The 26,370-nt window shown below is 45.2% G+C and overlaps 1 protein-coding gene across 2 annotated transcripts in view; it reads left to right on the plus strand.

Annotated features, from left to right (window-relative positions):
* LOC146785479 (nuclear body protein SP140-like protein) overlaps window positions 1-26,370 on the plus strand; it is a 509,550-nt gene that overhangs the window by 367,054 nt on the left and 116,126 nt on the right. For both annotated transcript variants that reach the window (XM_085634556.1, XM_085634557.1), the window contains exons 12-13: window positions 4,338-4,403; window positions 14,111-14,229. In XM_085634556.1, coding sequence (XP_085490682.1) covers window positions 4,338-4,403; window positions 14,111-14,229 — 185 coding nt within the window. The remainder of the gene's footprint in view (window positions 1-4,337; window positions 4,404-14,110; window positions 14,230-26,370) is intronic.

Raw genomic sequence — 26,370 nt, forward strand, 5'->3', positions numbered from 1 at the left:
CAGGTAGAGGGATTCACCGGCTTCCAAATATCCGACAGCCAAAATGAGCGAGCGGCACCCGTGAAGCGGGGGCCGGGAGCGGTAAAATACTGGATGGGGGCGGAGCCGGGAAGAGGACGCAGGTGTGCTGGATCAGGCAACAACGAGCACCCTGGTCCTCGCAGTCCTGGAATAGCGATGTTACACAGCAGCCTCCCCAAACAAAGTCCGATGATTTCAGCAGCTCCAGGTAGAGGGATTCACCGGCTTCCAAATATCCGACAGCCAAAATGAGCGAGCGGCACCCGTGAAGCGGGGGCCGCGAGCGGTAAAATACTGGATGGGGCGGAGCCAGGAAGAGGACGCAGGTGTGCTGGATCAGGCAACAACGAGCACCCTGGTCCTCGCAGTCCCGGAATAGCGATGTTACACAGCAGCCTCCCCAAACAAAGTCCGATGATTTCAGCAGCTCCAGGTAGAGGGATTCACCGGCTTCCAAATATCCGACAGCCAAAATGAGCGAGCGGCACCCGTGAAGCGGGGGCCGCGAGCGGTAAAATACTGGATGGGTGCAGAGCCGGGAAGAGGACGCAGGTGTGCTGGATCAGGCAACAACGAGCACCCTGGTCCTCGCAGTCCCGGAATAGCGATGTTACACAGCAGCCTCCCCAAACAAAGTCCGATGATTTCAGCAGCTCCAGGTAGAGGGATTCACCGGCTTCCAAATATCCGACACATTCCGGGAAAGGATAATGTCAGGGCAGATCACCTTTCCAGACTTCCTGTCTATGAAGAGGAGGGGATTGATGTGGAGGAGAACATAGAGGATTGTTTCATTGCATATGTTGATGCTGTGGTAAACAAAGCGTGTAGCGAGAGTGAGTGGAAGAAGGTGGAGATTGAGGATACTGTGCTGTGCAAAGTCAAGGAATACATCATGAAAGGTTGGCCCAGAGAAAGGTGTTTGTCTCCTGAAGTCCAACCGTTTTGTAAAATTGCTGAGGATTTGTCAATTGAAGATGGGGTGATTATGAGAGATGACAGGTGCATACCTCCTGCGGGAGTTCATGCTCTACTGGTGTGCTGTACCCATGATGGGCATTTAGGGTCTACAATGACCAAGAGGTGTGTCAGATTACACTACTAGGGGCCATCCATGGATAGAGACATTGAGTCAGTCGTTAAAGAGTGTGTTGTTTGTGCTGGGGCTGAAAAGGGGTACCAAGTTGTCACACCATCGTTACAACCCATTCCTTTTCCGGAGAAGCCTTGGTTGAAGGTTGGAATAGATTTGGTGGGGCATTTCAATTTTCTTCCTCACCATTTACGTTTTGCGTTTGTCTTGATAGATAGTAAATGGCCAGAAGTTAGTTTTTTTGCATCACCCACTGCGTTGAATGCTGTAAATTTCCTAAAGGAGATTTTTATGAGAGAAGGGTTCCCAGAGGTGATTGGTCTGATAATGGAGTGCAATTTGTGAACCAAGAGATGAGCACGTTTCTGTATGATTCAGGAATTAAACATTTGAGGAGTTCTGTTTGTCATCCACAAACCAATGGTTTGGTGGAAAGGATGAATAGGGTTGTTGTGGAATGCATCAAGTGGGCAAGTAACAACGGTTTTGATGTGGAGACTGCGGTCAGGTCAATGTTGTGGTTTTATCGCACCACACCACATTCTCTTACTAAAGTTGAACCTTTTGTGTCTCTCAGCGGTCACATGCCCACGTCTGCTTTGTATCCTGCCTAGTTACTCAAGACCGTTCATGACAAAATTTCATGTTGGGTGGATCAAGGGGTTTTGGAGTCCAGGGTGGAAGTGGGCCAAGAGAAAATGAGAAATAGGCTTGATCTTAAGAAGTCTGTGAGACCTGTTCTGCTGTGCCCTGGCGACATGGTTCGTGTGAAGAATACAGACTTTGTTAAAAAAGGAAGTGCAGTGTATGGTGATCCTGTACGTGTCGAGAAGGTTTGTGGAGGTGCTGTTATGGTACTTGGTGGTCATTGGTGGAATGCCAGCAAGGTGGTGAAAGTGTCAGGTGTATCTAACGAGCTGGGACACAATCTGAATTTGGCCCTGACATCTTCTGGTGAACAAAGTGCTCGTGTTGTTCCACGTAGGTGGAGTCGTGTGAAACACGCTCCCTGGAATCTGAGATGATGCACGTTATCTTTTCGCTTAGGTGGTGTGTAGTTCTTTCTTTCTCTTTAGTTTCCAGTTTTACTTGAGGATTATGTTTTAGGGGGCTCTGTGTTTTTTTGTTTGCTTGGGGAAGACTTTGTTTGTTTAAAAAAAAAGAGGTAATATGTTGTGGCTAGCAAGGTTTGTTCATTACAATCTTTGGAATTCCTGTGATGTCGCAATAGCTGCTCACGAGCATGAGAGTTCCACCTTTGACAGTTGGAGCTCTCCAGTCGTGTGGGGGCAGCGGTGGCTTGTTAAACCCAGAATAAACTTAATGAAGAAAACCACTCACCATTTCCTGTCTTGTTTGGAGTGGAAAGCACAACAGAAAGCCTCTCTGATCTTCCCAATAGGACCTCAGACTGCACCAGCTGCCCAAACTACCAATCGATATTAGCTGCTCCTTCTCTCCTCTTTCCCCTTAGGACAGAATGTGAAATCTCAACAGAAACCTTTTATAGTGCAAGAGTCTGAGGTAAAACAACAGGTGTGCTCCTCCCTTAAGACCCACCCACTTGCGCCTACCGATTTCCTTTTGGCTCTCTCACCTTACAGTAGCAGGAAAGATGCCTCACTCCCTGTCATTCTATCCAATGTCAACAAGGGGTTGGCCAGCTCACATCTTTAAGAGAAGCCCTGCCCTTCATTCAAGCCACATATAAAAATATATTTCGGCCCTAGTCCTAGCATGCTAGATCACTGCAGTGCTTTACATACCAGTCTATCAAAAATATAAACAACGGTAACAAATTTAGAGTGGCAGAGAACCTCTTGTAGCCCCATGTGGAAGGTATACTTCTTATAGTTTGTAGGGAGTTTCTAAAACAATATCAGCAAATTTAATTTTTTTAATGATTACATAAGAAATCGGAGATGCTTTTTAATTTCAACACATTCAAGTGTTTCTTAAGCTAGTAATATATTAACTTTTGCTGTTAGAGTATTGTCCCTAAGAAGATGTTTGTATAAATATGCTTTACAGGTTTCTTCAGAATTGCAAGGCAACCATGGAAATCAATATCAACTCATCTTAAATGTAAAGTTCTGTAAACTCAGAGCTGTGTGCCGAGGTCTTGTGCTTAGCACGAGAAGACCAGCAATCCAGATGGCAGACTGTTGGCTATCTCCAATACAAAAGGTTCATATGTAGGAATTTATTGTAATTCGGTGAGCTCCCTATTTATGGGATACAATCATTCAGGGAGATAAAGATATACATGATCCAGGCTGCCTATTAATGTAACATCTACTCAAAGTCTTCTCAAATCAAAGCACACTCTCCCATTGGGTCACCAACACCCACCAATAAACACATTTCAGAGAATACTGCCAAAAGGAAACACATGCTAAGGAAATGCCATTATAATTCCCATGACCTCATCACAAATCATTTTATGCAGAAAGGGTGACCAATGCCTTGAGACTGCTCACTGCATGTTAAACATTCTGTCACTCACTATGTTTGGTGGCAGCTTTCTAGATCATCCATTTCCTTTTCCCTGTGTCAGAGTCGATCGGAACCCTTCTGACCAAGAGGCATCGGACCCCAGTTGCCCAAAAGTGATGTGCTCCTAAGGCGCGTCTTCATGCAGTGTGAACTTCACCCAAGCTGTACAAATGGGATGTGTTCACAAGCTTACTTTTCATGCAGTTTCCAGATCTGTACTCTTATCATTGCTCTAAAGTAGGTAATCCCTTGAGTGGAAAGCAGTGCTTAATTTGAGCCGGTGGTTTCTGGTGCTCGGCACTGGCACTTAATTGTTAACACCGGCACGTATGACACCTGCCACATAGTGGCGCAGTTTGTATAATTTTAAGATGAGTAGAACAGCAATTGTTTATTAATTCAGTATATAAATGATATATTAAAAACAACTAATACCTGCTGACCAAGCTATTTTTATATCTTTGGGGGCCTGGAATTTTCTGAATTGTCACACTTGTAACAGTTTGCTGTGTGGTAGTTTTGTTGCTACTGTCACTGGCAATGTCGGCAAAGGCACTGGGTGGTGTAAGCTTCGGAGGCCTCTTAACGAGAGCCCTGGCACTTATTTTTTTTTTTTTAAATTAAGCACTGGTGGAAAGCCTCCATTTCTCTGATAGAACTTAGCATGATGCATTGTCTTTAGCAGGTACTAAACATTTCATTATCATTTGTTTTTGTTGACTTGCAGCAAGGATATCTCATTGTTCACCATAATAAATGTGACTGTGGATTGTGCACAGAAGACGCTCCTGAGGTAGGTATAAATTCCATCATACATCTCTACAACTTTATGACCCTCTTACCAATCCTAAAAATGTGTCTGTTCTAAAGAAGCACTGCCATAGCATTAGGGACTGGAGAATACTTCAGGTATGGTGTGCTTTATATGTGTTTTACTCACTTTCTCATTCTCATGCTTCGCAAGGGCTTTAGTAGTAAGCCGGCTATTAGGCATTTCTGTTGTACCATGGTCGAGTGCTTATGAAAGCACCTCTCTTGTCAGGGACAACTAGTTAGAAAGATTAAGGTGATAATTTAGAGGTGAGCAGCGATGGTGCAGCTACCAATAATTGGCAGATTTCCTGTCTGCCACCCACAGTTTCCCTGTCTTATTTATGCTCTGTTTTCGGGAAAATCGTGAGTGCTGGCCAAACACTGGTGGAAACAGTGAAGAGAGAGGTGTGCCTTCTGACACCATGGCTGCCAAGATTTTTCCTGTACAACAGGAAACATATTTCATTGTACCTGACTTGCTGTGAACAAACTCCCAACAGAAAAAACAACCCCCTCGTTTGGTTTTTCTCTGTACCAGGTGGCAGTGAGTAGTTTCAAAGAGAGAGCTCTTGAGGTGTCGGAAGAAGCAGTTTTGGTAAATTTCCACGAGCATGTTAGATGGAACACTCATCCTGGTTGGCTGCAGATGGGGTGGAAGTGGTGGCCCTCTGCAGCTGTTTGGCGACACTAAAGCATAAATGAAGCCCTAAGTCCAAACCTAGGCACTGTCCTAACTCTGCAAAAGATGTGTAGGCACTCTGGACCTTTCTAAGATTAATTTATTTGGTAGTCATGTTAAAAAAACATTCTTAGAAGTGTGGCATCAACTGGGCTGATTATCTCTACTTTTGTATGCATTGTTCAAAGTTAATAATTTTCAAATCACATGCCTCTGATTATGAATTTACATGTTAAACTTATTTTAAAATAATTATATGAAATGTCTTCAAAGGTGCACATACGTCCAGAATTTCGGGTTTTTGAAATGTCTAAACTGAGCATATTATACAACATAATTTCAAAATTACTCAAAGCAAATCATTAACATTGACCTAATAACATTGCCACACAAAGGGAATTGATGAAGAGTTGTGTATAAATAAAGCAGGGGTCAAAAATATTTTGAAGAATCAAAGGGTCACATTTAAATATTCATGTGACATATTATCACCACTACTAGGACCATGTAAATGTGTGTGTGTGAATGCATGAGGGAACCACGCATGATTTACCACGCATGCCTTTACAACGCAGTCACTACCCCGACTGTGATGTTACCAAGCCTTCCTTCACCACACAAGTCGTTACAACGACTTGCCTTAGGCGTGCGTTGGACTTTGGAATAGTATAAATTACTGTTCCAACTCCAATGGGTGTATCAGTAGAAAAAGTGTTGAACTTAATATCCAACACCAGTCCAACACCACTTTCGTCAAAGCAAGTCGTTGTAACGACTTGCGTGGTAAATGAACGTGTGCTAACGTCGCAGTCGGGGTAGTGACTGCTTTGTAAAGGCAGATCATTGTTAAAACTGCGTGGTAAAGGATGTTTCCCATGTGCGCCTATATGTCTGATTGGTATAAACGATTACCTTGATATCTAGTTTGATACATCCCTTATTACCTTTATTTGTACCTCTATTTTTTTGCCGCTATCCCATTTCATGCCCAGGTCTAATATTTGAGTGTGTTCCCTTCAACCTTTCTCTTAAGAGAACACAAACAAGAAATCTGCACTGGTATTTTTAGTGTTTTATTAGAAACTGTGCTAGTGTAGACTATAAATAAAAATATAACAACGCATACTAAAACAGTGTGGCACACATAAACAGAGAGTGAACAATATAAAACAGACAGCATTTGTTTTTTATCTGAATTACCTTCTTACTAAATCCTGGCCCATAATCATTAGCATTGAATGGTCTGCCATTGTGAGAGGTGCATCACATTTGTTGGATATCTGAAAGCAGAATTTAAGCAGCTATGAACCCACAAGGACACTGCACATTGTTAGTGCTTCTCTCTCGTTGAGAGAGTTGAAGTGACAGATTGTATAGTAATTCTCAAAGCCATTTTAATTAACTTACCCCATGACTAGTGATGTAATATACAAGAATATTCATGGGAATTTGTTTCTACTATTTACCGCATACATCGGACTCTAGACGAAATCGGGCTTCCCTCTAGACCTGGCCCCTCCCCACATTCTTTCACTTGGGAGCCAAGAAATTCTCCCTATAATTCGGAAACTCTTTAGTCTGTCCATCTCCACAGGCATTGTTCCACGAGAATGGAAGCAAGTGGTGGTCAAGCCTCTGTTAAAAAAAAACAAATTTTTACCCCTATTGCCCAGGGAACTTTAGGCCCATAGCTTTGCTTCCGGTGTTTGGGAAAGTCCTAGAGAAATACATCAGAATAATTTGCTTCTGGATGACTCCTGTAAGGAATAAACGACTGATGTGAAGGCCCACAATATGGTTCACATCTAGTAAGACAATGCTAAACTTGTGACAGTTGCTAACATATCAAGTTGTCTCTTAAGTATTAAAGTGCTCTGATAAGTTACCATTATTGCACGACTCAATTGTAGCCTTTTAATAAACCCTGGAAGCAACACAGGACGCGTAATGAAGATTTCTTGATTCTAATTATTTCATATGTTTGTAAACAATGAAACCTTATTAAGAAAATGTCCGTCTGTCCGCAAGAATGGGAGTCCAGAAACAGACCTTACCACTCACATTACTCCTATGAATCAACCATTTTTGGTTTTGTCAGGGGTCAACAGGGATATGTATCCAATAATGAAATTTGTTGGTTGTTGATTCCCCCTCACCAGCTGTCACTGGTATGTTCTTCAATTGATTCATCTTTATTCTGATAGTATTTAAGCTGGTCCAGCACTTCGATATAGCTGCTGACAGAGGAGCTTGTATCCTAAAACAGTATAGGAAGGCAAGAGATACCCCTAAACTCTACACTAGCTGCATTAGAGAACAGGGAAACAGAGGTGGTTAGCTGCTGAGCTCCACCTTTTGCAACTCCACTAACTTACCATACTTTCACAGATTGCCTCCTTAGATATATAATGACAGGATTTTACAGTACTTAGAACAGTTCCATGAAAATGGGATGTCAAAACGTTAAGCAATGTAAAAGTCTAATAGAAAACAAACGCTACCATCACACACCACTCTCCCATTGGATTACACGCCTGAAGTTAAAAACAGAGTGATCAAGAAACTAGCTGAGATAAGAGGTATTACTTGATCCAGAGATGACTCACAAAGCAACATTCCACAGTCACAGCACGCTTAATGCTGGAGAGGTGGTACAATGAAATGCAAAGGTAGCAAAACGGCATTTGCATCTTAATCATTAAATGAAAGAAGTTAAATGACAAGATATGAGGTGATGAGTGATGAAGGTATATAGATATGTGCAATTCAAAGAAAATATCTATAAACTGCTTTATTTCTGGTAGGAAGGCACCCCCTATTTTCAAAGACCTTGTGACCCCCTACTCCACCTCCAGATCCCTTCGTTCTTCTAATGCCCGCCTTATGCGTCCGCCTAAAATTAAGAAAGCACGTTCAGGAGGTCGCCGTTTTTCACATCATGCCTCCAAGCTGTGGAACTCCCTCCCTTCCGACCTCCGTGCACAACCCAACCTTCTGACATTTCGGAAATCTCTAAAGACCTAGCTGTTCCAGTGAGCTTCCCTTTCTAACCTCTCCTGTACTTGTTCAGCGCTGGGACGCTCACGGGCAGCTATGCGCTTTAGAAATCTGGTAACATAACATAACATAACAGGACATCATAGCAAGATGGGGTGGATATACCTAGGAGCATAGAGGAGTGTCCAGTATGGAGATCTGATCCAACTTGGGTTGGCTGTGAGTGAATGCAAAATCTTTCTCATAGGAAATATTCGTCACAATTAAATGTATGTATGTGACCTATATCAAAACTCAGCTACATAGCAATGGAGCACTATAGATTATGGTGTTTTACAGTGGACCGTGCAGAAGAAGAGAGGCGAGGATGCAGCTTCAAGATTGGGGTTTTACGGAAAAGAAGGGAAGTGCACAGGAGTGAGGCATGAAAGGAAATATTAGCTGCAACAGAAATAGTGGTAACACAGAAAGTGATTGAGGACTATTCAGGGCTAATTATATGGTACCACTTTAATAAACCCCCTTAAAGCTCTAGTGTCCACAATTTTGAACATCCAACTTATTATCAAGAAGAGAATAAATTGTGGTTAAAATGTATTTTATTCATTTTTATGGTGGGCACATACGCTCATCTACATCCAACAGTCGTTGAGGCACAGTGTTATACAAAAAGAACTACGAGTCAGGAATACAGAGAAGGGGGGGGGGGTAAGAGAAGGTATGGAGGGGAGAGGGAAGGACCTTGGAGGGGATAAATCAAGGAGGGGGAATGGGCTCCAACACCTTGGTATTTCTTCACATATAGCTCATTGTCAATGTGTTGGGAGGCACTGGGCATCCTTAGCTGGTCTAGTCATCTGTACTCCTCAGGTTTCTGGTATACTCACACTGTGTGAGTCGCAAGAAGTGAAGGTATTGCAGGTATGTCAGTTTATGAAATTTCTGTGATGGAAATTGGATTCATGCACCCTGCATTTTGTGAAACTGTGGCAACTTAGCATCCAGTGAGGCCGTGATTGTCTCCATCCCAACAATATCCCACGGTTTATGAAGCCAATCAGTGTAGTCCCATACAAAGTCGGTGCCCATTTAGAAGTGATCGCCTACTTTGCAGCACAGAGTGCCATTGTTATGGCCTTTTCCTTAACAGTATGCAGTGGATATCTTTGTGCGTTTGGCAGCCCTAAAAGAACATAACTGGGCAGGTTGGGGATGTCTGTAGTGAAAATCTCATTAATGTCTCTGAGTAATTCCTCCCAATATCTGTTAAGTTTGGAGCAGTGCCAAAGTAGTTGGGCAGGGTGCTTGCATGACCACAGTAGCACCAGCAGGTGTCTAAGTTACCTGGCCTCCACTTGGCCACCCTTACATGGGTGTAGTACCAGCAATGGGTAACCTTAAGTAGTAACTCCCGCCCGTTGCACTCTAGCATGAGGTTTGCACTCTGTCTAGTATGTCGGTCAATTCTTTAGATGTAAATGTGCGCTCTAGCTCCTCTCATCTCAACTGGGCTTATGAGTTGGCAGAGTCTGTGGATGTATAAAGAAAGAAGTTTAACAATGGAGATTGAGAACAAAGCCTTCTCACCTTCCCTAATAAATGTACTCAACAAAGAAAAGCGAGCACTCTACCATACTTTATTTGTCTGTCTGCTTGAGATGTCCTTCACACGTGTGAAAAAAAAACACTTTTAGGTTTTCCTAAAAGACCCCTCGCTCACTAACATAGTTGGTGACATGCTTCATAATTGGGGTCCAACCCGAGGTACCTAGTGCATCAAGGGTGTGCCACAATGCCTCATTGCAGCGGAGCGGGCTTGTTTTTGGTGTTTCTCAAATGAGGAAAAGGTGAATTATAATTGCCTTAATGTTACCAGCTAATGAAGTATGTTGAATAGTGGTCACCTTGGGCAAAGATTAAAAAGCGGCAGTGAATGTACTCCAAGAAGCCAACGAGCTTTCATATCCTCTGTTTCAATTGACATGTTTTATCCATAATTTCTAATAGCCCATTGGGTCACTGTGGCTTTCTTCAGGACCAGTTTCTTATGCGTGCTAAGGTATGCAACAGTATCACAGTTCGTAACTTATGTCTTTACTTCATATGAGTGTCTGGATTAAATATTACACATGAGAAAGACACCCTTGAATGTTTAAACTACCATATCACAAATTCTGTCTTTCTCATTTCATAGACATGTGAAGGGCATCTGAAACAGACAGCTAAACAAAGGTTGTATTAAGAAAGACATAAATGTTGGAGAGAAGTCCTTTGTTGTTGTGCCTGGTAATCCGCCAATTTCCGAATTTTGTGAAGGTTCTGGCTCATAAGAGGGGTGGGGTGGGGATTTGGAGGCCCAGTGTTTAATGGATTTATAACACCAGATTTCTTCAGCCGGTAGCCCGAAGTTGTGAGAAATCCAAAAGGGCTTTGTGATAGAATAGGTGTCCTAGCTTCTTACAAATAGCGTGTCCCACTGTTGTGGGTGGGAACTCTGGGTTGCCTATGATTGGAGTGAGGGGGAAATATGTGATGATACACCCTTAGATATCTTAACTTTGTCCCATGCTTCTACTGTGGCATGGGTGACAGGTGAGATATAAACTCTTAGTGGTTGATGCAATGTTAGAAACCAGAGAAGGTTCCAAATGTGTATTCCAGCTATACTTTGGTCCATGAAGCACCAATGTTTCACCATGAGCTCTCTGTTCTATTCTGCTATGTAGTGCAGTTTGGCTGCAAAATAGTAATGTGTGAGATGGGGTATTCCGAGGCCCCATCCAGCTAGTGATGAGTAGGCCCTCTTACGGGTAGTGTGCACCTTTACCTTCCCAGATAAAGGCTTCAATCAATTGTTTTAGTTTGTTGAGCAGGCGTGACGGTGGTTGCAGAGAATCTGCATAGGATACAATATCTTAGCAATGAGTCATTTTTACTGCAGCATTGTGTAGAGCAGAGACTTCTGTGTCCAAGAGACCTGTATAGTTACTCTACTGGTCTCCCCAGAGTGGAATAGATTATAAGTCCTAGATAGTGGACCCCAAAGTCCATCCACATAATTGGAAACTTGCGCTCTAGCTGGAGTCTGTCTTACTGTGGTATTGTGAGGTTATGGGCTTGTGACTTCTGAATGTTGACGTTAAACACGGCTATAGGCACAAAACTGTCTAACAACATCCGCTGATAATTCTATTTTGTGTTCGAGGTGGCCTAAAGTGATGCCTCTGATCTGCGCAATCCTTCAAATCCTGTCTGCCAGCAGCTCCATGTAAAGGGCAATTAGGAGTGTGGAGAGAGTGCAGCCTTGGCGCATACCAGTAATGATGTGGAATGCGCTGGAGGTTAGGCCATTAACTCTCACTCTGGCTATCATGGATTGTAGCTACAAATCACATTTCTCTTAAAGCATGTCGAGCACCTGCCACAAAAATGGCCAATGCATGTGATCAGATGCCTTTTCAGCATCGATCGACTTGAGGAGAGCTGGGGTTCAAGAGCGATGGGCTTCATCTATAAGGTGTAGCAGTCATTTGGTATTGCCGGCACTACCTTGCTCCAGTATAAATCCCACTTGTTCTGGGTCTACAAGGCCTTGCGTAAGTGGATTGAAGTGCTCCGCAATGATGCCTGTAAAACATTTAGCATCAACATTTAAGAGGGAGATGGAGTGGTAAGAGGAGCATTTTGTTGGGTCCTCCCGAGGTTTGAGAATACCTGTGATCACTGCCTTTCACATGGAGTCAAGGAGGGCATCTGGGTCCCAGAAGGAATTCTAGAGGAGAGTAACTTGTGAGGCCAGCTGGGAGGCAAATGATTTGTAAAAGCTTGGGGTAAAGCCATCCTGTCTGGGGGGTTTCCTTGGTTGTAATCAGGTCCTGGCTGAGACGGCTTCCTCTTGGAAAATATCCACTTCCAGGGATTGCACGTCAGGTGGCTGGAGGTGTTATATGGACAGTAGCGAGATAGGCATCCGTGTCATCAGGATTCACTTTGTCGGCAGTGTAAAGATCTGCATAAAAACACTTGAAGCAGTGTGATCTCTTCATCTTTATGCACCATTCGCCCTATCTGTAAGTGGATCTCGGAGATCCTCCTTATCTGAATGTGAGCCTAGAGTTTATTATCTAGGAGTCACCCGGCGTTATTCCCTCTAGTATAGTATTTCTGTTTCAAGTGGAGAAGGGCATGTTCCACTTTGTCAGTATCTAAGGCCTTATGTTGCTTGCGAGCTAGTGTCAACTGTCTACGCACTCTGTGGGATCCAGACTGTTTATGAGCCATCTCAAGAGTTCGTACTTGTTCCTCCAGGGAGAGGAGTTTGGCCTTTCTGATTTTATTTAATCATGTTGAAATGGCTATCAAAGTCCGTCTACTGACTGCCTTCAGAGTGTTCAAAAGCAGGGAAAGGGGGGTGTTCAGGGTGTTGTCTGCCTGCCAGAATTATGGATCCCCTACCGGACTTCTTGAAGAGTAGAGTCATATGTCAGGAGAGTGTTGTTAACTCACTAGGGCCTGTGTGATGAGATGTGTCTCGGAATATAGAATGTGATTGTGATGGGGAGTGGTTGTAGAGATTCATAATGCTCATCTCCGCCTGTGTGATCACCGTCATGAAACAAAAACAAGGGAGAATACTGTCTAAACTGGCATATGTCTGGTGTGATGCAGAATTTTTTTTATAGTCCCCAGCAGCTGGGTGCTGTTACCAATATGAATCAGAGAGATCTACCTTGTGTAGCCAGCGTAGGCCTTACTGTGACAATGCGCTGGTTTGTCCTACTCTTTGAGTTAATCTGTTCAGTGTGGCATCAGGGACAAGTTTAATGTTCCCCCCTATTATAATATTTGAATCAGGAGAGGAGGTAGGTGACTAGGCCCAGTGCGTTCAGGATACATTGCCTCTGACCATCATTGGGTGCAGATAACGTGGCAAGGGTGAATGTGTAGTGCGGCAAGAATGAATATGTAGTTGTGCAAAGATATTCGTAGAGAAAGTAGTCATCCAGTGTGCTCTGCTTGGGTCTGCAGGACATGTCCTTGAATTTTAGTGGCCAACAGGATTGCCACTCCTGCTTGTTTACCAGGTCCAGATTTAAAAAATTGCCTATCAAACCAGCAAGACATCTTCCTCTCCCAGTCCTTCTTCAGGAAGTGCGTCTCCTGCAGTAAATATATGTCACAGTCAGGGTCTCACATTAGGGACTATACTTTTCACGGGTTCCTTTGGTCCAAGAATATTGAAGCTTAGGACCTTTACCATGTGCAATGGGTTGTGGTGGCAGAAAGAGGATGACAGGTGGGAGTATGAATGCACAACTGGAGGTCCTGTGTCTCCCGAGTATAAGTGGAGCTGTTGGTGGAGGCATGGTCCCCTGGGTAGGGATTGAATCAAACCGGGGATGTGATATGTAACATCACCGCTTTCTTCATGTGAGCAGCAAACACAACTTATTTAGGGGGTCGTAGTGGCGGACATCTTAATGAGTCAGATGCAAGGGGGATAAGCGACCTCCTCCATCCCGACTCGATTCATAGGGAGATTGATTCTATGGCCCCAGGCTTGTGGGGGTTACTGCATCGGTAGAAGCCATGGTGTTGTAATATGGAATGCTGGAAGAGAAAGGTTGGAAGCGTAAGCTGAAGTTGGACGCTCTGCTATGCTTTTATTGGTACTAGAGTTTTATGCAATAAACTTCTTAAAAGCCGTTCTACCTCGGTGCAGTGATGACGTTATGTGTCTAAAGGGATAATTACTATCTTGGTGAAGTGTATTAGACAGATCAGCTTCCGACTTGATTGCAATCCGATAGGCTCATAGGTTCTGCATTACGATCATCATGCAATCCCTTGTCCTCACATTTCTCTTTCAGTGCATGTTTGAGATCTGCATGCACAGGATCCAACACAATTTTCACTTGATGAGTTTATCCATTACCTTTTATTGCAGCAAAGTTGAGTTTACTGTTCAACCCATTATTTTGCTAATGTGAAACAATTTGCCATTTCAACAGCAGACCAATGATGATGAGTGTGCTGTGTGTGAAGATGGAGGGGACCTCACCTGTTGCGATGAGTGTCCAAGAGCTTTTCATGACAATTGCCATATTCCCAAACCGCCATCTGATTCCAGGTGAGAACATTGTATTTCTCCTTCTCTGTCCTTGTAGTGCTCACGTTTCGGAGCTCTCAATACCCTTTTTCATGGCTCTTGTGGTGCTTTTGTCTCACTGCTCCAATGACTCAGAATTAAACTTCAATGTATAGTTAGTTAACCATTGCAAAACATTAATACAAATATATAAAAGAGGTGAAATAAATTGAATCTATTTATGATATGTGGCTCATGAAGGCTGTGTCAAAACACATATTGCGGTCCTGAAAGAGAAGCATACAAAAGTTAATTATATATCTAGTGCATCTGGTAATGGTGTAACAGCACACAAACCAGTAAAGAATCAGGCACACATAATATCCCTTATGAAGAACTTTATGATGAATTTATTTTAGAACATATTCCACAGATTTAATGAAGAAGCCAATTAATTGTGCATCATTCCCTTTGAACCAAACAATTGATCTGCTTTCCCTAAGCGTTAAACGGTTAAATGTTGATTTCCACTTAGCATTCAATGTTGACCGAGGTACATCAGGTGCTCTAACGTTCCCGAATTAAAGCCACCCAGCTGATGACTCTGGGCACTATTCCAGTGGCGGCTGGTGACATTTGAAAGTGGTGTGGTGTAACATTATTGTCGTACTGCACTGCGGCGAGCGAGCTCGAACAACCTATGGGGTGTTTGGGGTGCTTAAACCCCCCAAGAAAATTTTGAAAAAAGAGTGGACAAACGGTGCATTTTTAAGCAAATTTGAGGAAGCAGGAAGGTTAATAAAGCAATTAGTGCTGGGCCTAATAAACAGATCGGTCACTGCACCTCCCCTCCCCTCACTTAACACAGCTTTGCTCTTGTACCTCACCCAGCTCCATGTAAAGCAGAGACACCCAAACGGATCTTATAATAGGAATTATAATGCAGACAAATAGTCAGACACTAAGCCCCCTCCCCCTTCCATCTCAAATGTTCAAGCTTGTACCTCTGAAACACCACGCTGCTTTCTAAAAGCCGGGAAGTAGTTAGGGATATGAGGCATTAAAATATGTTTAAATAAATACAACCATTACTTTTCCATTAACATATTGCACGTTTTATAAAATGGTGCACTGTTAAACAGTCATACAGGTACAACCCCTTAAGTCTGCCTATTTCCTGCCCATTTTCTGCTACAGGGTTATACCAAATCACTCCACAAACACTGGCAAATATGAAACATTATGCGATGCGATTGTATCAGGATCACACCTTGCATCAATGGGGACTGAGATGGTGTTGATGTACAAAGAGGAGAAAAGGGAAAGCAAAGCACTGTGTCGCTTACTCCCATATGCTATGTGAGCCTCCGTGCTTCTGCTGTGACACAAACACTGCAATTTTGGAGCAGCTGCAATGCCCACAGATGACTGCTTCTATCTTTTCTCTGTATACTCCCCCGTCCCTTTGATCAGAGGCATGGGCTCAGGGGTTTAGATCCTTTTACCTCATGCACTTTTGGAAGACAGATTATGCTGTCGTGTTTTTGGGACATCGCTCAAGGATCCTTATTAGCATGGTTCGTGCGCACAGGTCTCTGTGGTGGGGAAGAGACGTCCACGTGACACAAAGCACAACACTCCTACCAGGAGGAGCGGTCTCGGCGCCGCTGCCCCATGAACACATTCTGGGCTGGATGGAGACGGCAGGTGCTCCTGCCAGAGGAAGGCGAGAGTGCTAACCGGTGCTGCATGTCTCACACATTAATAACTGATAGAAGCAAGGCGTGTCATGTAACTCTAGTCTGCACCGGAATTCATGCTTTACATGCACGCAGACCTTTCACCTAGTGGCACAGATACAAGCATGCTATGGTGGTGTTTTCACATATGGATTTTCGTAAATATCCCATAAAACCACAGATTATAAAATAAAAACTAATGTGAGGCCTACTTACAAATGAGGGGCATTTCAACATGACACTGAAATCGTTTACACTCAGGGGGAAAGTCACTGTCTGACACAACGGGCAGGTTTACAACAAAAGACTAACACTGGGTTCTTAAACTGTTGTGGTACAGTGCTGCTAATGCCGTTGAAATAGCACAACTGATGATACCAATTCGCTCAATGACGGAAGAACAGCGTGTGTGAGTACAGGGAACAAAACTGGGAGCAGAAACAGCAACGACGCCTTCAACTTGGTTAAAGGGACTTTTGTCTTCACCTGGTCCAACAGTCACTCTCCAGGGAGCATGCAAGAAGAAATAAAGTGCTATAAGGCTATGCTACCAGGTTCAGCAACCTGCTGCCAGTAAAGCAACCCAATAAAAGTCCTGCTAACTAACCCTGCACCTCACCACAGCAAGAGCCCGGCCACCAGAAGCAGTGACCACTGTCCGAGATGCTCTCCGAGCCAGCACCCCAGAGAGAGGCATGAAAGCCCTGATACAGAGACTAACAGTCCGTTGTGTGGCCCACGACCAAAGCTATCAGTCAACAAGTGACAAGATACTGGGTAAAGCACCCCAACGATTCGCCTGCTCCTATGTCAACAGCAAAAGGCCTTAAAGCCATTGTGACCACTGCTACTGGGGTTAGCCACGGAGGAGCAAACCCTGCTATCAAACCATCAGCAAGGGATAGCTGTAAAAAGGAACCAACCACTCAGAGCCGGGATTAGAAGCACAGGAGTCCGGATTAAATTACCAGCAAACTATAGGGAATCCTGTTACCGTGACCAGCAGCTCCCAGGACGCAGGAAGCTCTACTACCGGAACCGACTGCCTAAATAAACAAACACCAGGTTACAGTGACAAACTGTGCTCTACTTACACTAAACGTGCTAAATCAATCTCACATATGTTGCTGGCAGCTGTCTTTAGAACCAACAGGTTACATGCACAGCACCCCATGCAGCCTGCGCACGAACCCACGCAGCTACTGTTTCACGATCCCAACCCGTAAAGTGCAGTAAAAGACACAGGGCACAATCTTAACAGGAGAGACATGTGTCCTTGTCCTGTACACAGAGAGACGATGGTATCGGGCACACCGACCCCCGGCTCTCTTCCACAGGTTCAAACTCCTGCCCTGCAGGATACGGACACAGTTCTCCACAGCTGGCACATGAGCCCACTCTGCTGTCTGTCATACAAGCACAGCACACAGACCTATAATAACTGCAGGTACACATGGGTCCCTCCAGCAGGCACACTAACCGGCCCTGCTACTTACCAGGCTCGCCCACCCCCTGTCAGCACCTCGCACTGCTAGTTAACAAGAGAGCTGTACTATTGGAGGAGGGTGAGGGGGGTTTGGGGGCCAGGGACGTTTAAAAATAAAATATAAGAAAAGAAAACTTACCGGTCTGCTTGACTGCTCCTCCTGGGCCGGGGTCCCGCGCGCGCTCTTCAAAGAACAGGAACAGCCGCGACATCACTGCCAACGAGGAGGTCGCCGGGGGTGGGGGATTACAATTTAAAAAAGAAAGCTAAGCTTACCAGACCAGGTCCGCGCGGCGCCTCTCTGCTTCTCGGCCGGGTCCCGTTGGCGCCTCTTCTAAGGAACAGCACTGGTTGGCAACCCCTCTAAGCCAATACTGACGCTGCTCCAGCAGCGCCAGCATTGGCCTAGAGCAGGGTGACTCACCGCCCGCCTGCCCATTAGGAGACCGAGGTTTGAGCCTTTGCTCAACCCTCGCTCTCCTAATGGGCATGCCAGCCACAGCAGACAGTAGTGCGCATGACTGGGCACGGAGCGAAAATTCGCCTCCTTCACCCAGCATGCGCACTGCTGCCTGCTGTGCGCTCTGCGCCACCCCTGGTCTGCTGCATGTCAGTCACTCAGCAGCATGACGTCGGACCGCCCTCTCCCTTCAGAATCTGAAGGGGGTGGGCAGTCCGAGTTCATGCTGACTGTGACTGACATGATTGTGACGCCGAGGGAGCTGCCGGTGCGGGCGGCTTGTGGGGCAACGCCCCAGCGCCCTTAATGGACGCACCGCCACTGTATTCATACGTTTTCATTTCACTTGAAATTCCAGCAGGGGAAAGAGATGAACCTGAGCCATATAGATTTGCACTTATGTGGGGGTTGCAAGTAATCCTGGATGAACCTCTGTATATATGAGTCTCAAATCATGAATGCATGTATTTTGTATTTCTGTGTGGCAAAATCTAGCTTAAACAATATTCTTAGCCTAAGACAATATCATCATTTAGAATTGCAAATATGGCAGTGACGTGGACTACAACTGGTCAAATTCTAAATTCTTCAAAGTATTTTCTAGACACGCAAAAGGGTTAAAAGCTAGAGCAGCACGATTGGTAAATTCAAGCCAAATTAAATTCTAGGCCTGGGCGGTGAACTTCGCTCAGTTTGTGAAGTTTTCTGCACTCCGCACTCCACGGAGCTCGCGATGTGCAATGGAGGTTTTTCCCTGATCGCGAACGGTAAGTTCGCGAGTGCAAGCTGCCGCTCGGGTAGAATTTCTACCCGAGCGGCAGGAATACCAGCACAAACTGCAGTTCGCACTGCACTCTGCCATTTGTGGAACTTCGCGGAGTTCTGTGTAGCAAAACTCTGCAAACTACGTCCAGGCCTGTTAAATTCTTTAGAGTTGCTCCTCTAACTTTAAAACAAATATTAGAAAAGCTACCTTTATAGGCACATTCTTGGTCCCGGAGGGTGAACTTTAATCGAATTTGAACTTGCACTGTAACACCCGGAAGCTCAAATAGAAATCTGTAGCTGCTGTCCCAGCCCATTCAGTGAATGTGGTACAAAAGGGGGTGGTGATGGACGGAGCATCAGAACCAATCAAACACTCACACCCAGTCAACAGATCTGGGTTTGATCCATCACCGTTCTTTAGCCCACTCTGCCACCCCAGTTCAGACATGGCCATATGCAAATCAGTCTGACCCTGTGCCTCATGGGAACAGTCCAGCCCGAACTGCCAAGCCATCACCACCCACTTTTGTACCGCTTTGTTTACCATAAGTTGGCAGGGTATGCTCAGACGTGAGTCCCTTGCTCACTTTGCCACTGGATTCAAGCAAGCCTGGCTGAAGACGGCTGAAATGCCAGAAACCGGTCCTAGGAAGCTTGTTTCCGGTCCAGGGAAGGCATGGGTTGGCAGTTCGGGGTGGCAGAGTCGGCTAAAGAACGGTGATGGATCAAACCCAGATCTGTTGACTGGCTGTGAGTGTTTGATTGGTTCTGATGCTCCGTCCATCACCACCCACTTTTGTACCGCTTCATTCAGTGAATGTGGCAGGAGATACTGTCAGCATACAGTTTAATGTGAGCATTCATTTAACTGAGATTACACATGTAATGGAGACAAAATATTGTAACTATATGTAATTTACACAATCGCAAAAATGCGGAGCTCAAAGCTGATGCCTTAGTCTCAAGGGTACCCAGATGTTGTTGCCACCCCCCGCTTCCCCAAACCATACTCCCAAATATTTGCAATTTTTTTTTAAATGCTAATCCATCCAAATATTGTTGCCTGGATTTTACAGTCTTCCAGCCAAAAATAACTATCTTTGTCTTATCCGTATAAAAAACACACTTATTTGATCAGCAATAGTCTCCCAGGGCTGTTAGGGTCCTTTGTGTGCAAAAAAACATAATGTCCAATAGGATACATATAATAAAACTAGGAGTAGCTGACCACCAGTGTTTGAGAGAACACCCTCTAGCCTTATTAAAAAAAGAGCGCTAAAAAACAGACCCCAAGGTTTAGAAAAAGCTCCATTGTTCAGCAAACCTTCCCCACTGGAGAACCTTACCTAGTGGGTTTCTAGCTAAACATCTAAACCAGAGGCTGTGATCTTTGATCATTTACGACATCTTAGTTTTTCAATACCACCCATTTTGCCAACATTCCTTAATGAATTATTATTTACTGTCCCACACTACATGCTACATTTTGAAGGAAACTGGTGACTTTCAGCACAATGTAATATTTTAAGATCCCACATTCCACAAGGCAAAAATGTAATCAAGCACTGCACTGTTATATGTCTATGTGTGAGTGAAGTGGACAGAAGAACTGTCCAATCTGATAGAGACTTCTAGCCGCAGATTCCTTATCTTACAATATTCCCCAGGTGTCAGACTGGATCCGAAAGATTTCTGGGCAGTACTCTGCAGTGTCTTTCGGCTCCATGTCGGCATCGTCTGCACCAGAAGTGATGGGCGCGATACCTATAAAGGCACCACCACAGTGCACTGACGTCAGTTTTTTCCTTTCCGCGCAAGATAGCGCTGATCTGGTCTAAGCTACCCCGCAGTCATTTTTTGACTTGCCTTTTTTCAACTTTGTGTCGAATATTTTTGAGATTTCATCTCCTTGTGTGAAATATGTCACCCAAGAAACCAACTGGTTTCAAATCATGTGGGGCCTGTCACAGGCAAATGTCAGTGACATACCCCTGCTTGGTATATCTGATAGAGACTTCTAGCCGCAAATTGATTAACTTAGAATATCCCCAGGTGTATGTCTGGATCTGGAAGATTGTCTAGCAGTACCCCTGCACCCAGGTAGGTGACATTTTTCGGCTTCCGCTGTGACGCCCACGTCAGAAATGACAATTGGGGTACCTATGTAGGTGCCACCTTGGCATGCTGACGTCAGTTATTTCCTTTTCCATGCCAGATAGGGCTGAGCCAGTCTAAGATACCCCTCCATTGTTTTTGTCTGGTCTTTTTTTGTCTTTTTGTTGACTTTGAGATTTCATCTAGAAACCGGCTGGCTTCAAAGCATGTGGGGCTTGCCCTGGAAGCCTTATTTAAGTCATTTGGTTTGGCTCTGGTGTCCTATGCGGATGACACCCAAATTATTTTGTCAATAAATGATAAGGGCCCAGACATGAGTAAGACCTTTAGAAGCTGCATAAGTGCAGTGGGTCTTTGGATGGACCACAACTGTTTAACATTGGATTCTACAAATACTGAGGTCATTCTGTTCGGCAATAATCCTATCTTCTGGTTTCCAGACTGGTGGTCGGAAGACCTTGGCACCTGCCAAAGCCAATGCAGAAGGTAAAAAACGTAGGAGTCATGAATAACGACCATTTGACCTAAAAAGAACAAGCAAATAAAGTTGTCTTGGCCTCTTTCTTCTCTTTCTGCATTCATAGGAAAATTGCGGATTCCTTCTCTTCTGACATGCTGAAGACTGCTGTCATTACTTTAGTTATATTGAGGATGGACTACTGCACTGGGTTATATGTGAATTTGTCAAAGAAGCATTTGAAGAAAATGCAAATTGTTCAGTATGCGGCAGCCCGTTTTCTAACCAAGACCTCTAGATATGGCTCGGCCTCCAAAGTTGTCAGTAATCTCCTTTGGCTGCCAATAAGAAAGCGTATATTTTTTAAGGGCCTTTGTACAACTTACAAGGCTCTTCAGGGCTTGGGCCCAGCTTACCTGAGGAATAGGTTTAGTTGGTAATCCCCTAGCAGGACTCTCCATTCCAGCTTTTCTCATGACCTGGCAGTTCCCTCCCACAGACTGGCAACTTGAGGCGGGACGTACTTGATGAGTTGTTCAGACTCTAACTGGAATCGTCTACCTCTGGAATTGAAAATGGCTACCTTCTTTCTCAATTTTAGAAAGGGTTTTAAATCTTGGCTTTTTACCCTGGATTTGACTAATTATCTCAGAAGTCTGCAGGTTTGTCGGACTTGCAGTCTCAGATAGCACCAAAATGCCGTTGGGAAAATCAAATGTCAGTGACAGACCCTCACTTGATATGATTGGGGTGCTGGAGCACAGACACGACTCCAAGCAGTGCGGGGCCTGCCACGCCACACACCCTAAGGTGCTGAGAGACCGATCCCTTAATCTCCTCGCCAACCAAAGTCGGACGCATTTGCTTGGGAGGTCCCATGACCATTCGTTGAGTCCCTCTCGACGTTCGTTGTTGCATTCAAAGTCTTCAGAGTAGTCGGGTAAGTCCCACAAATACAAGAATTCAAAGAAGTCCAAACTCTTTTCAACTTGACGGCGTCTGCCAAAGTCATCTGACAAGACATGGGAGTGCTGGCACTCCAGGTCCTATGAGTCGGGGGTGCCTGATCCTGGGTCTGCTCCGTGACTCTCCAATTTTTCTGGAACTAGAGCGAAGCCCACCCAACTAAAAGAATTTTCTGAAGCCATGTGTCTTATCTTTGGGTGGCCCGGCACCTCTGGAGCCCCTTCAGGCCCCATGGGTGTGGGAGGAGCCCCTACTGGATCCACGGCAGCAGGCTTGCCCTAGGTGCCAGTTGGGCCTCATGGATCCTTTGCTGGATCTAGAGTGGAGCCACCAGCAAGGCTGATGCCCTTCGGTGGCTCCATCCCCATCGTCATTCCCGATGGGCATCGTCCAACGCTGCGGTCGGCGTCGACCAAGGACATTCTTCCCAGAGCAAAGCCTGTGCCCGATTTGATTGATAGGCATGGTGAGAAAGATGTTTGGTAAGGGTCTATAGACCCTTATGGAGATGAATCAGTTGAAGAACCGATAAACTGGTATGAGGAACTGGGTCAGGCCAGTAGGTTTGACCCTCACCTGACACTGGCCTGGTTTCCCCTCCTAGTGTGACTATGGAGGAGAGAGCCTCATTTGCAATTGTGGTGCGCAGTAAGGCTAAGGTCCTGGACCTTACCCTGCTCTCAGTGGCAGTCAAGACAAATGTCTTGACAAAGGTGCTTCAGCTAGGAGTTATCCCCTCAGAACCCTTACTCTCATTCAATGAAGCTGAAGCTCTTACAGAAGTACTACTTGTGGCCTGCTAAAAGCCCTGCATAGGGGCTCCTGTGAGTAGGTTGATTGCCTGTCACAATTGCCAAGCTCTTGGGGAGCCCAGTTTTCTTATCCAGCATCCCACCCTGGAGATCCTGGTGGTCCAAGCCTCCTCATTCCATATTAACCCTTGTTTGATCCCTACCACTCCACCGGATGGTATATCCAAGAGACTGGACACCTTCAGTAAGAGAATGTTCTTTACCACCAGCCTTGCACTGCGGTCGGTGAACACCCTGTCACTATTGGGCCGTTATTCCAATACACTATAAAATTCGGTTGTGCAAATGCTGCCTAGGCCGTGGGGGAGGCGAGGCCAACTTTCTCAGGTTATTGCCGATGGGAGTGTTGCGGCTAAGTTCACCACCCTATGTGGACTTGGCACAACTGACTTGCTGGACAGAGCAATTTCATCATCGGTGGCCTTGCAGCACCACGTCTGGCTAAGAGCATCTAGCTTTTCAGGGGATGTCCAAGCTTCCTTTATGGACATGCCCTTAGATGGCTCTCCACGTTTTGGAGACAAAGCGGATTCAGCTTTGGAGTGCTGCAAGGATAGCAGGGCCACAGCCAGGTTCTTGGGCTTGTAAATGGCCCCTCGCCAATCCCAATACACCTTCCACCCCTTTTGTGACCATGGAAGGGGCACCCAGCTGTGCCCATACCCTCCCAGCATTTTCGTTGTCAAGAGCGCGGGTCCCACAGACGTGAGGCAGATGGCCAGCAGTTAGGTCAGTATACCACACCTTTTGCAGCTCCTGCTTCCAAGCCTCTTTAGTCTGCCCTGAAACCATTCATGGGCACCTAGTGGGATGCAGGATACACTATCACCTGCCCCACTGGCGGTCAGTGACATCAGACCGTTGGGTACTGCAGATAGTCCAAAGGGGCTACTCTCTCCCCTTTGTGATAACCCCCCTCCACCCATGCCACCCACTTACTGATGCCTGATGGAGGATCACCTCTCCTTGCTCTGTCAAGAAGTGTAGGTTCCCTTGGCCATGGGAACCACACAGAGAGTGCCTGCATCAGAAGTAGGTCTTAGTAGTTATTCTTCCAACTTTATTGTGCCAAAGAAGGATGAAGGACTATGTCCTATTCTGAATCTGCACCTTCTCAACCTCTTCATGAAAAAAGGAGAATTTCAAAATGCTCACGGTCACCCACGTTTTGACTGCTGTAGACCAAGGACACTGGATGGTAGAGTTCGACGTGCTGGATGCATATTTCCATATCCCCATCCTGCCTGCCCACAGACGTTACCTGCAGCTCACGGTGGGCCAAGATCACTTTCAGTTTGCTGTGATACCATTCGGCCTTACCAGTGCCCCACGGGTGTTCACCAAGGTGATGGCAGTGGTCGCAGCTCATCTGCAGAGGTCAGGTATTACTTTCTTCCCCTACCTCAACGACTGGCTGTTAAAGGTGGACTCGTCCCAAGCAGTTGTCACTCACCTTCAGACTACGACACTTACTGGGGTTCACCTTCAACATGCCAAAGTCACACCTAACTCCCTCACTATCAACATGCCAAAGCCGCACCTGACTCGCTCTCAGATGCTCCCTTTCATCTGAGTTGATCCGGACACAATGCAGTTTTGGGCCTGTCTTCCTGAAGAGCGAATCCAGAATATTCAGCCTAAGATTACAATGTTTCAACTTCTATCCTGGATTTTGGTGAGACCGACTCTGAAGCTGTTGAGCCTCATGGCCTCCTGCATCCTGCTTGTTACTCATACCCGTTGGAATGGAAAATGGAACTTACTCTGGTGACTGTTCTGTGGTCTCAGCTACCTGCTGTTGGAAAGTAAAATTCTCTCTGAATTTTAAATAGCCTTATTCCTCATCACCAGAAGACACCATCATTAAAAACAAGGTCAGCAGTCACAGCGTTGGAACAGGTAACCTCTGTAGATTTCATAACTCCCATGCTAGTCAGGGGGTCTAAAAGTTATGCTAACTATTTCATGTGAATTTAACTGGATTAGATTCAGTTCCTCCTTTAAAAAATGGCTCATATCGTCCCTATTCAGAACATCAAATTTCCCTTCAGATGAGTATTCAGGATGTAAAAGCAATATTTTAGCAATACTTTTGGACCCCTAATTACCGTGCTTACATTCTGCAGTAACTGTTGCTGTTCTCCTCCACTTTCTGATGGATGCTTCTAACCAAAGGCTCTTCACCTTGTGTGTATCACTAGTCACCAAACTGGATCCGGAAACTGAAAAGCAGTGTTTTTGCATGCCGGTAGGTGGCACTAGCATAATTCTGCTCAGGAGGCGACAAACAGAGCCGCATATAAAGTGCCACCCATTGGCGCACTGATGCAGGTTTCTTTCTTTACGCACCTTCAGACGCGGATCCTGAGCTCTGCTTCTCTTTTTCTTCACTTTTTGAAGTGCCATGTTTCCTTAAAAAAAAATCAGTGTGCAAGGTAACATGTCACCCGTAAGAATACAGGGTTTAATCCTTCTTGGGACTGTCACAAACATGTCAGTGGCAGATGTCCATGAGGTGTGTCTCTGGTGTTTGGTTTAGGGCACAACACCAAGGTTAGAAGTGACTGAGCCCAGATGAATCAGAACGCTGTTTGTAAATGTGAAGGAAAGCTTTATGTGGTAAAACCCAAAAGACTTAACGAACCTGCTTCAGGCTGAGGTCAAGAGTATACCCGCTTCCGGGTAAGTCTAACAAGAAACACAATAAGTCCAAGCAGGACTCATTTTATTCCTGCCACATTAGGTCTCCAGAAAAGGCATAAGGGCATTACTGTCGCTGGATATCTCTCCACAGAGGAGTTGATCCTCAGTTTCTGGGTCCATCGGCAACGTCACGAAAAATCAAAGACTTTTGAGAGGCCATGCTATGCATCTTCGGCACACTTTCAGCTCAATCTAGTGCACCTTTGAGAGCCAACGATCTGCAGTAGTCTCCACTGCAATGGTCTACAATCAGGTTACTACAGGATGCTCAACCTCGATGCCCTGTGTACCCCTTGAACTACCTCAGGTTTTGCACCAGCATCAGTACTGACTTGAGGTTTAGCACCGAACTCTACAGCACTCTCATAGACATCAGTGCCAGCATCAATGTCATTGATGTTGCAAGTGGAGCCGCAGACTGTGCCCAGAGCCAGCCATATACAGGTGACAATGGAGGGAATGGGAAAGAGTTAGCCTCCACCCCTTATGATCAGGACCTTTGGTACATGGATCTACAGTATTGCAGTAGGTTAGATACTGGGTTGGTGCCTCCCCCTGGACCAGCATGGAAGGAAGTACATCTTTTGCTATTTTGAATTGAAGGGCTGCTGAAATCCTTGAGCTCCACCTCCCCACAATGGAGGTAAAAATAAATGTACTCACTAGGTCCTTCAGCT

The sequence above is a fragment of the Triturus cristatus genome, chromosome 11 (assembly GCF_964204655.1).
Source record: "Triturus cristatus chromosome 11, aTriCri1.1, whole genome shotgun sequence".
Lineage (NCBI taxonomy): Eukaryota > Metazoa > Chordata > Amphibia > Caudata > Salamandridae > Triturus > Triturus cristatus.